Raw genomic sequence first — 12,264 nt, forward strand, 5'->3', positions numbered from 1 at the left:
ATAAGAGTGGTGAGCAAGTGGTAGATATTTTGTAGATGCCTTTTATTATATTAAGGAAGTTCTGTTATTAAAGTTGCTAAGATTTTTTTTTTAAATCTTGAATGGATGTTGAATTTTGTTTGATGCTTTTTCTGTATCTAATGAAATGATCAGATGATTTAAATATCTGTTAATATAATTATTTCTTGGGCAGCCTGGGTGGCTCAGCGGTTTAGTGCTGCTTTCAGCCCAGGGTGTGATCCTGGAGACTTGGGATCGAGGCCCACATCAGGCTCCCTGCATGGAGCCTGCTTCTCCCTCTGCCTGTGTCTGTGCTTCTCTCTCTCTCTGTGTCTCTCATGAATAAATAAATAAAATCTTAAAAAAATAATAATTATTTCTTTGAGATGATATCGATATAGAAATAGATATTGAATAGATATAGAAAGAAAGGAAATAATAAATAAGAGAATCAAAGAACATGGCTATTTTTTATTCTGGCTTTTGCGAATATATTTGAAAGATGGTAATTTTTTGCTGATTATTATATGCCCTGTATCCAGAGTGAGAGACACATAATGAGGGAGAGGCAAAGCCTTTTCCTCCCTTTTTTGGCATTTTCTATGATATTTTATTTAGATTGTGGAAAATGTGATTTATAGTTCAAGAATGTTTCTTAATCCATTTTGACTGACAATGCAGCTAATGGAAATTCCCCTTGGAAATGTCATGTGGTCTTCTTATTTTTAGCTTACAATGTTATAGCCAATTTTTGTCATGTTATGTGTTGTGATGGATTTTTAATGGTGAGTTGAATGTGAGTTGAGTTGTATAAGGCAATGCCAGTATGTTGCTATACCAGGAAACAGCTTGAGGTTTGTGGAATAACTCTTGTAGAAGAATCATGTGACCTATAAATATGAAAGTTTATATTTAAAGTTAGTTTTGTTTTTTATGCAATTCTGGGATCATAATGAAGTTTAAGAGAGTTCAGGGGTGCCTGGGTGTTTTAGTTGGTTGGACGTCTGACTCTTGATTTTGGCTTGGGTCATGGTCTCAGGGCTGGGAGATGGAGCCCCACATGGGACTCTGCTGGGCATGGAGCCTGCTTAAGATTCTCTCTCCCTGTCCCTCTGCTCCCTCCACCCTCTGCCTTGCTTACATACTGCTCTCAATCTGTCTAAGAAAAAAAAAGTTCAACACAAGTGAGGGAATGAAAATATTGTATATAGGAAACCCAGATTTTATGAATTTGAAGCCATTTTACAAATAAATCCAAAGTTGGCTATGCCATCTTGTAACTGAAGTGAAATGTTTTAGATATCTTTGCAATTGAGGCATTTTGTAGCCAGGGAACTAACTGGATGTTAAGTCAGTAAGTCATCAGGAATGGTGGTATGACCTATAAGTAATGGTAACAGGAGTGGTAAAAAGCTGTCATGAGTTGTTAATAGAACAGTTTGGAGCAAGGAACATTCAGAACCATATTTCCTCTTGAGCAGTTAATGAAAGGGACATTGAAAACGAATGGCTTCCACTGGTAGAAAAGATTATTGAGGTAGTTTTGTTATCATAGCAAAGCAGTATTTCAGTTGAGGCAACATTTGTGGAAAGTTCTGAGATTTTATAGAAGTTTCTCATAATTTGAGTAATCCCCTTGAGGCTTCTTTGGTTCTTGTGGGAGTGTACCCCTTGGCTTCAGGTCAAAGCCATCTGAAAGTCAATGGAATCATGCACTCAATTCCTGTCTTCTTGTGATTCTGTCTACATGGATTAAACTTCTTACCATTTCCTTGGTATGAAAAAGTCAGAGCCCATGAATTCCTTCATTTTTGTTTAGACTATCTTGGTTGTAACAAGCTAGCTTACTTTTTCTGCATCCCTTGACCCTCTGTCATTTTTGTAGGGGGAGCAAAATCCCCTAGCTTTTGTTTCCTTTTGGATGAATGTAGTATAAAAGAAATTCATCTGCAAAGCCATTTACAGATGGATATTACAGATTTTGAATATTGTAAATTTACAGATTCAAAGTGCAGAGATGCTGGTGAGTAGGGGAATATAATTCCTTATATTATATATAAATATATATTAAATAATATAGCTATAAATTATATATTATTTAATATAATAATAATTATTTAATATCATATATATATATGAAACATCATGAAGAAAGTGTGTTTTCTCCACTTGCAGAATGACACACTCCCAGTTTATAAAAATTGAGTAAAGGGCTTTTTGTTGTTGTTGTTCCCATATATTTAATTAATTTAATTTAATTAACCACCCCTCTGTCCTTTCTCCAGGAAAGAAAAGAAGTGAATAACACTCCCATCTATTCTGCTTTTTGTTTTTTTTTTTATTCTGCTTTCAAATAAGTTGAGAATTCATATAGTGATGTACTTTGAAAATATTTTCCCAACTTTATGAGTATGTCCTTTAAAACTAGGATTAAAGTCTTTTTTCTTCTCATTCCATAGTAATGCCTAGCTGTCTGTCATGGACAGATACCATAGGGGCCTGATTGATTTGTCCTTCCCAGAGTCCCACTTACGATTCACTGGCACCCTGTGATCTTTTAGTATTTTATAAATGAAATGATTGATGGTTTGGTCTTTTCAGGTATCAAAGTAAAGAAGACCAAGCTATAATTTCTAGAGTTATTAGTTTATTTTCTTTCAAGGTTAGACCTTACACATGTCCTTTCTCTGTTTTTAAGCTTCACAGTTGTCCATCATGTGTTCAGAAAGATTGTTTCTCTGACAAGTTGAGGACATGTCTTAAATATTCCTGGATTCATGCTACAGGGCAAAGTGATGTGAAAACAGTGACTATGTTTAATCTCTGACTCATTTTACCTTTGGTTCTGGATGAACTTTGTATTTCTATTGCAAGGTGGTTGAAACTTTGGTGGTTGAAACTTTATTTGATCACAGTTGAACTATTTATAGGCTTCATACTCAGATTCAACTTTAGAAAAAAAGAAAAACAATTACTCACCTAGGAACTCTGTAATTCACAGGTCATAATCTCCCTGCTCTGAGATTAGATAATAGAAGGAATTAGACGTATTTGGGAAAACTTTGGGAAGATGCTGAATAGTGTAGTAATAATTATTATTTTTCTACAAACCTCTAATTTTCTGTTGTCATAGGTAATTAGAAACTGGTCGAGGAGGCATCATTTAGCTTTATTTTTGGTATCAAAGAATCCACAACTGCGTCACTCTGTACTCCCAGTAAATCTAATTCAGGAATTTTCTTAACTGTGTATTTCTTCCTACTTACGATAAGCTAAGCTTAGTTGGTTTACTGAATGAGCTGCACTCAATTGAGGGAGGCCGAAAGCCCTTTCATTCTTCTTTACTTGTTCTTTGGATTAGTTTTTTCTAGTCCCTGGGGTTAAGTCTCAGTTAGGTCCCAAGGTTTTTCTGGCTCACTAAATAATTAAAAGTACATCATAGACAAGTATCAAAAGTCCAAAATCTCATTCCTTTTAAAATCTCTTCTCCCCTAGTTTTCTGCCTCAGACTTAGAGGATTGAAAGGGATTGAAAGGATGAGGTAGGGAGAGGTTTTGACCTGATTTTTATCTTTTCTTGCTTCACTGCATTCTCCACTTAATAGTTGCTGTTTCAGAGCCCTTTAATATTAGAATAGAGGAGTGAGAAGTAAGGGGCAGAAGAGTCCTTCTGGTCTGGTGAAGTTACAAGGTGGCAGTGATGCCATCAGAGCATGATGAAAACCAAGGCTTGCCCTTTTTTCCCTTGTGCTGCTTCTTTCAGTTTAATAATTGTGTCTTTACAGATTTTAATCTATAGTTCCTGGCACGAGTGATGCTGCTTCCTTTTGGCCGGTTCCATCCCTCCACTCCACTTCTGCATCCATGGGATACCTCTCATCCTCTTGTTGAGACTGCCTTACTCTTGGCCAGAGATTTTGGTGAGACTCAACGTGAACTAATCAGCTTGACTATCAGGCAGCTCCAATCTACAGGGTCTGTAGCTGATCATCAGACCCTTTTGCCTTGCTCTCAACAGATATTCAACTTACTGTGGATACAAACTTTATCTTCTATAGATAGTTCTTAGCTATACTTACCTTTGCTTCTTTGTTCATTCATGTATCAGGTAACTTCCCTTATGCCCCTCAAATTCCAGAAAATGCATTTTAGCTTTTCAAATGGTCCTTTTGAAACTTCAAGTGGGTTGAGGTGACCAGGGAACTTCTCTTTCATGGGGAAAAGGAAATGTGTAACACTCTAAGAAGAGTCTTTCAAAAAAAAAAAATCCTCATTAGCAACTTCACCCCCCTCAATGATTCTTAGCCATCTCTTAGACAGTCAAGAAATAAATGATTGAAGAACTGGTTTCACAGTGTCTTTGATGTCCATTGCGGTGGTAAGTAGCAATAAAGCAGAAGTTTTTGTCTGTTTTGTATGTTGTTGTATCATTAGTTTTTTTTTTTTTTTGTATCATTAGGTTTTAAAAGAGTACATGACACATAGTAAGCATTTGGTAGTTGTATCTTGAATATATGAATGAATGAATGAAAAAGTACTCAAGCACCTTGTTTTATCATGTATATATGGCATCTGGTGTGTAAAAAAAAAGGAGAAACCAAAAAACAAGAAATGTCAGATTTAATACCCTATTAAAACTATTTTAAGGGTTACCTTGGTGACTCAGTCAGTTAAGTGTCTGCCTTCAGCTTATGGTCCTGAGATGGAGCCCCACATCCCTGCAGAGCAGGGAGCCTGCTTCTCCCTTTCCTTCTGCCTTTCCTCCTGACTTGTTTTCTCTCATGCTTTCTCTCTCTATATATCAAATAAATAAATTTAAAAAAATCTTTAAAAAATAAAATAAACTATTTTACAATTGTGTTTACAAAGGAAATAAATGCAAAGTTTTTAGATTATCACCCAGTTGTGATGTTCAAAAATACATGTATTTTTTCAGAGAGCAAAGGCTATAAATTCAAAGCTAAAAGTTTGACTAATCTTAGGCAGTCCAGAATGAATAGGAAATTTGATTTATTTTAGTAATTTCTTCCATCCATTTGCAGATTATAAATTCCAGCTAAAACCTTCACAGGAAGAGTATGCTCAAGTGTAATTTACTAGACTATGGCTCACAGATGAAGAGACGTTTTAGGGTTAGCATCTGGTAATATTCCTCTCTCAGATTTCTCTTATATGTGTCTGTGCCTTTCAGTCACAAGTTTTAAAACGTGTTCTGATTATGGATCATGTTGGAAGTAAAGGCTGTGAATCAGTTTGGACTTTTGGTAGTCTAAACATAGATGATCTACCAGTGATGTCATTGGAAAAATTTCCCTAAGATTAACTGGATAAGGTACTATTAGTGGTTACAAAGGAGGGATTTCACAAGAAAATTTTTTATTTATGCAAGAATCACAAATGTAGACACAGAATGGCAATTTTTTTTTTTAAGGATTTAAAACATTTTTTAAAAGTAATCTCCACCTCCAGTGTGGGGCTCAGATTCACAACCCTGAAATCAAGAGTCATATACTTGGGGTCCCTGGGTGGCTTAGTCGGCTAAGTGTCCAAATCTTGGTTTTTGGCTCAGGTCATGATCTTAGGGTTTTGGAATCAAGAGTCCTGAGTCACGCTCTGTGCTCAGTGGGGAGTCTGCTTGAGGATTCTCTTCCTCTCCCTCTAAATCCTCCTCCCACTCAAGTGCTCTCTAGAGCACTCTCTCTCTCTCTCTCTCTCTCAAATAAATAAATAAATAAATAAATCTTTAAAAAGAAAACAAGAGTTACGTGCTCTACCAACTGAATCATCCAGGTGCCCGTGGCAACTGATTTTCTTGTCATATGCCAACTTTGATTAGTTGATAGTGGTCCCTGGAAAGCTAAACTGAGAAGGATTTTGAGACTAAATCCAGTCCCAGTGCTGTATGGCTGATCAGAGGCAGCACATGGCATTGGGGAGATAGCACACTTACATTCCATCATTTGCTCAACCATGATTAGAACGTTTGAAGTGGGGACACCTGGGTGGCTCAGTGGTTGAGTGCCTGCCTTTGTCCCAGGGCATGATCCCGGAGTCCCGGGATCGAGTCCTACATTGGGCTTCCTGCGTGGAGCCTGCTTCTCTCTCTGCTTGTTTCTCTGCCTATATCTCTGCCTCTCTCTCTCTCTCTCTCTCTCTCTCTCTCTGTGTCTCTCATGAATAAATAAATAAAATCTTAAAAAAAAAAGATTTGAAGTATCCATGATGGTTGAAATGCTTTATATGAGGAAATTATGGTTAAGCAATGATAGAGTAAAGGTAATTCTGCTCCATTCTTGTCTCTGAAATAATTAAAAGTAATACAAAGGTTAAATAAGGAGTAGCTAACAATTTTGATGGAAATAGCAGTAACTCATACCGTAATGATAAAGGATAACTGACAAATGAGTAAAATCAAACCAAAGGAAAAATGTGACAGGGGTGTATATCTCTATATTTTGAACAGTGTTCAAGGTTTCCCAACATAGATAGCTCAGGCTTGAACAGTACAAACAAATCTTTTAATTGACATGGCAAAGTCTTAAATGTAGACAGGCTTAGGTGGAACCCTGAACTTTGTTCTATACTGACAGAGTAGCAGGGGAGGCAGAATTAAGGAACTTGAAAGCAAAGCCATCATTGCATGGAGAAGAATATCACTATGACATGGTGAAGGAGTGAAAGCTTTGTATCAGCTCATCAATGAGTTGAATTAGTAAATTATGTTATCATAGAGAAATCATCCCATTTATGTGGAATGAGGCATAGTGAGAACATGGAAATGTGCTGTAGAGTACCCAGTGGCATGGACAAATATCTGAGAAAAAGTTAGTTATTGAACTTCTCTGTTTTACCAACCTCTCTGTTTTTTTTTTTTTTTTTTTAAGATTTCATTTATTTATTCATGAGAGACGCAGAGAGACAGAGAGGTAGAGACATAGGCAGAGGGAGAAGCAGGCTCTTCTCAGGCAGCCGGATGCAGGACTTGATCCTGGATCCTGGGATCATGACCTGAGCTGAAGGCAGGCACCCAACCACTGAGCCATCCAAGTGCCCCCTTTTTTTTCTCTTTTTTAAAAAAAATTAATTTATTTAAATTCAGTTAATTAACATACAGCATATTACTAGTTTCAGAGGTAGAGTTCAGTGATTTATCAGTTGCTCATGACACCCAGTGCTTATTACATCACGTGCCTTCCTTCTCTGTTTTTTTCTTCAGCAAATAACAAACATAGAAAGAATGGCTTAAAAGTGAGCCAACACCAGACTGTTGCTGAAGTACAGTAAGGAAGGGAGGAAAGGAATCAAATGCACTAAAGTTAGAGGGTGGATACACATCAGAAGAAAATATGTTAAGCAGTAGTTGAATATTTCTTATCAACACTTGTCAGTGATATCAAAGAGATTTTTTAAAAAATTTATTTTTGGGGATCCCTGGGTGGCGCAGCGGTTTGGCGCCTGCCTTTGGCCCAGGGCGCGGTCCTGGAGATCCAGGATCAAATCCCACATCGGGCTCCCGGTGCATGGAGCCTACTTCTCCCTCTGCCTATGTCTCTGCCTCTCTCTCTCTCTCTCTCTATCATAAATAAATAAAAATTAAAAAAAATTTAAAAAAAAAATTTATTTTTAAGTAATATCTATATACCCAAGATGGGGCTTGTACTTATGACCCCTGAGATCAAGGCTCTACTGATTAAGTCAGCCAGATGCTCCTTAAGAAATTTTTAGAAAGGTGTTTGCAAAACAAGGGCACAAGAAGAGATACCAACTTTATTTATTTATTTACTTACTTATTAAGATTTTTAAAAATTTATTTATTCATGAGAGACATAGAGAGAGGCAGAGACATAGGCAGAGGGAGACGCAGGCTCCATGCAGGGAGTTCAATGTGGGACTCGATCTCAGATCCCGGATCATGCCCTGAGCCAAAGGCAGATAGATGCTCAACTGCTGATCCACTTAGGCATCCCTGGGTGGCTCAACTTTAAAGAAATAGTTACTAAGACAACATAGATAAAAAGTGATCTGGAAGCCTGCAGGAAAGAAATGGAAGGGAAAAAAATATTCCAGAGATTAGTATTAAAAAGCAGAGAAAACAATTAGGTATATGGAAGACAGGTTTGAGATAGTTTTGCAATATTAGATATAGATAAATAAATTAAAAAGAATAGAGTTAAGAATGTTCAAGAAAACAGTATGGAGACAGAAAATAGATAGTAATCAACAACCAGGAAAGTATAATATAATGAGTTATTAACCATAACAATGGGTTATAATAATGGGGAATTGGTTAGTGTATAGTCAGCTAGGGCTGACATAACAGGTACCACAGACTGGTTGGCTTCACAACAGAAATTTTTTTTTAAAGATTTTATTTATTTATTTATTTGGAAGAGAGAGAGAGAGGGAGGGGCAGAGGGAGAAGCATGCTCCCCACTGAACAGAGAGCTTGATGTGGAGCTCCACCCCAGGACTCTGGGATCATAACCAGAGCCAAAATGCAGAGGCTTAACTGATTGAGCTACCTAGGCGCCCCCAGAAATTCATTTTCTCACATATTTCTGGAGAAATCAGCAGAGTTGATTCATTTCAAGGCCATTCTCCTTGGATTATAGATGGCTGTCTTCTCTCCCTGTCTTCACATGGTCTTCCTTCTGTGTCTGTGTCCAAATTTCCTCTTCTTATAAGGACACCAGTCATATTTGATTAGCACCCACCCTAATGACCTTATTTTAATTAATTACCTATCTAAAGACCATATTTTCAAATATATTCACATTCTGAGATATTGATAGTTAAGACTTAACAGTATGAATTTTGGTAGAACAGAGTTCAGCCCGTAACAGCTAGTAAGGAGTAAAAAGAATGCTAAATACGTAAGTAATGGATATAGGTAGCAGCTACCATCCCTAGGAATAAGGTATGTTGTTAGTCAAGAAAGATAGGTTATCCAAACTCTGGAAAACCTTCTCTTTCACCCAAGTCCAAGGTCCAAATATTGTGGAGAGGATGTGCTGTGGTTCAGTGTAAGGGGAAGTTCACCAAGGCTGTGGAGTTGTGTAGCAATCCTCTACTAACATGGTGCCGGCCAATGAAGGAGAAATGTTTATAGGGTCCATCTTCATTATTACAGAACAGGTGGTAAAGGATAAATCTGGAGAGTAGAGGCAGAGGATGTTCCATCTTATTTACCATTGGTATCCCTGAAGAAGAAATGGCAACAAATGGGACAGAAAATGTAGAAGAGGGGCAAACCCTTCAAGGACAGGCATTCAACAAATTATAGGAGTATACTATGTATGTGTTCTGTTGAATTGACTTGTTCATGCATAAAATAATTTTATGTAATCGAACATATTATTTAAGAAAGGTCTTAGTTGTACTTTACATGCAAGGAAAGGGAAAAGGCATTTGAAGGAGGCAGTAGGTAGATCCTTAGATATTATAGGTCTTGTTTTGGGCAAATGGCTAATGTTGAGGTTCACCAAGTAGTGTGTCTTTGTGGTATGTAGGGACATGAAGATGTCAACACCAAGCTAAATCCAGTCATTGAACATCTTTTATTGCCCTATTTTAAATTTGTTTGAATTTGAATATCTCTCAGTAAAGTGATATATATGAATGTGATAATTGGAGTGCTGTGGGTAAAGTTCTCATTACATTTGGGTATTTAAACCACATTCTGTACTACATTACTTGCCTACAACAATATTGGGTGGATGCTTAAATTTTTGTTGACTAAGATGATTATTAGATCCTGAAAGATTAGAAGGATACATGGAAAATTTCAGAGTTTTGCTTGGCTTACTGTGCTCAATTATAATGCTAGGTTTTGTAATCTCAATTTGTTGAGGGGTTAGAGTCAACGTTAGCTTATAAATTATATGATCGGATATGCAACTTCGCTATATACAAGAGTGGAAAAATCACCATGATTAGAGGAAATTAAAAGAATTATTATAGACTTCCTTGATCAAATCTGGACAAATCAATTTGAAAATCTGTTCAAATTAGATTTTTTTTTAAGGAAAACGTAAATCGCCAAAATTGATGAGAGAGATGGCATAAAATGTAAACAGACTGCTTTTCTTGGAAGAAATAGAGATGCTCACATGTGGTATTTTTCAAACCTCTGAAGAATAAATAATCCCAGTGTATTTCACTTGTTCCAATGTACAGAGAACAAAAGCTTTCAGGTATTCTCTATGGTGCCAGAAAGCAATTATTCCAAACTTGATAAAGGTGGTACAGTAAAAAAAGAAAGTCATTGACAAATGTAACTTTTGGATATCAAAACTTTAAAAAAGTCCTAGTAGCATCCATTAGTGATTGAAAAGAATAATATATAACAAGCAAAGTTCCTGTCAGGAATGATCATTGGTTGAATATTAAGAAATCTTCTGATTTAATTCATACATTAATAAGTCAAAGGGTTTAAAAACATAGTGCTAGGGATCCCTGGGTGGCGCAGCGGTTTGGCGCCTGCCTTTGGCCCAGGGCGCGATCCTGGAGACCCGGGATCGAATCCCACATCAGGCTCCCAGTGCATGGAGCCTGCTTCTCCCTCTGCCTATGTCTCTGCCTCTCATTCTCTCTCTCTGTGACTATCATAAATAAATAAAAAATAATAATAAAAAAAAAAAGAAAAAAAAAACAAAAAAAAACATAGTGCTATCTTTTTTTCTTTTTTAAAGTAGGCTCCACACTCATTGTGGAGTCCAGTGCAGAGCTTGAACTTAAAACCATGAGATCAAGACCTGAGTGCAGATCAAGTCAGGTGCTCCCACAGAGTGCTATCTTTATAGATGCTGAGAGGCATTTGTTAATTCTTTTTATTTTATTTTATTTATTTTATTTTTTAAAATATTTATTTATTCATGAGAGTCACAGAGAGAGAGAGTGGCAGAGACAGAGGCAGAGAGAGAAGCAGGCTTCATGTAGGGAGCCCAATGTAGGACTCGATCCTAGGACTCCAGGACACACCCTGGGCAGAAGGCAGGCACTAAACCGCTGAGCCATCCAGGGATCTGGGCATTTGGTAATTCAACATCCATTCATAAGAAAACAAAAACAAACAGACAATAATAGCAACATTTTAATTCTATTTTAAACAAGGTAAATTAATAATTCACCTAAGGTCACAGAAGCAGTAAAGATGGAGTTGGGTTTGGGCCTTTGTGCAGAGGTCACTTAATCTTATACCCCTGCAAACACTAGTGCTTCCCAGACTTCTTCATGTTTTGGTACACATAAGAATTGAAAATATTTTTGTGGCACACTGGGAAATCAAAGCAAGGCTGCTTGTAGAACCAACAGCTTAGGGCTTGGGCTGCCTCAGTTCTGACTATACTGCCTCATGGACCAAAGAGTCAATATTTTGGCACATCTGTAACTTGAAGAGGTTATTGACTATACATATAGACTTAAAATATTAGGGAAATTCTTTCCAACTAGGGCCCGGCAGAATGGCTTCCGCAAAGAAGGGTGACGAGAAGAAGGGACGTTCTGCCATCAATGAGGTATTGACCAGAGAATACACCATCAACATTCACAAACGTATCCATGGAGTGGGTTTCAAGAAGCGTGCCCCTTTGGCACTCAAAGAGATCCAGAAATTTGCCATGAAGGAGATGGGAACTCCAGATGTCCGCATTGACACCAGGCTCACCAAAGCTGTCTGGGCCAAAGGAATAAGGAATGTTCCATACTGTTTCCGTGTGCGGTTGTCCAGAAACCGAAACAAGGATGAAGATTCACTAAACAAGCTCTACATGCTTGTTACCTACGTACTTGTCACCACTTTCACAAATCTACAGACTGTTAATGTGGATGAAAACTAATTGCTGATTGTCAAATAAAGGTATAAAACTGCAAAAAAAAAAAAAAAATTAGGGGAATTCTATGTGGTAAAGGAGACATTTCAAATCAATGTGGTAAAAAGGGATTATTTATTAATTGGGAATTGGAACTTTCTGTTTGGGGAAAAACAGCTGAATCTGTCAACTTCTAAGTTGTCAGAAATAAGTGGAAAAAAGAAAGTAAGGAAAGTGTATATGTTTAAAATATTAATAATTTTGGTGTAAGGAAGAATTTTTTTTTAAGGAAGAATTTTCTATGATATAAAAGCACAAAGGTAAAAAAACCAAACTCATAAATATCTATATACCAAAGAGAAAGAAGCTTTCTGGGGGGCCTGGGTGACTTGGTTGGTTAAGCATCTAAACCTTTTTTTTTTTTTTAAGATTTTATTTATTTATTCATGAGAGAC

The 12,264-nt window shown here is 37.0% G+C and overlaps 1 protein-coding gene across 1 annotated transcript; it reads left to right on the forward strand.

Annotated features, from left to right (window-relative positions):
• Positions 1 to 11,461: 11,461 nt before the first annotated feature.
• On the forward strand, positions 11,462 to 11,836 carry LOC112921756 (large ribosomal subunit protein eL31-like). The gene is made up of 2 exons (XM_072733736.1): positions 11,462 to 11,552; positions 11,685 to 11,836. The coding sequence occupies exons 1-2, from the start codon at positions 11,462 to 11,464 to the stop codon at positions 11,834 to 11,836; spliced, it is 243 nt and encodes an 80-aa protein (XP_072589837.1).
• Positions 11,837 to 12,264: the final 428 nt, after the last annotated feature.

The sequence above is a fragment of the Vulpes vulpes genome, chromosome 13 (genome assembly GCF_048418805.1).
Source record: "Vulpes vulpes isolate BD-2025 chromosome 13, VulVul3, whole genome shotgun sequence".
NCBI classification, from domain to species: domain Eukaryota; kingdom Metazoa; phylum Chordata; class Mammalia; order Carnivora; family Canidae; genus Vulpes; species Vulpes vulpes.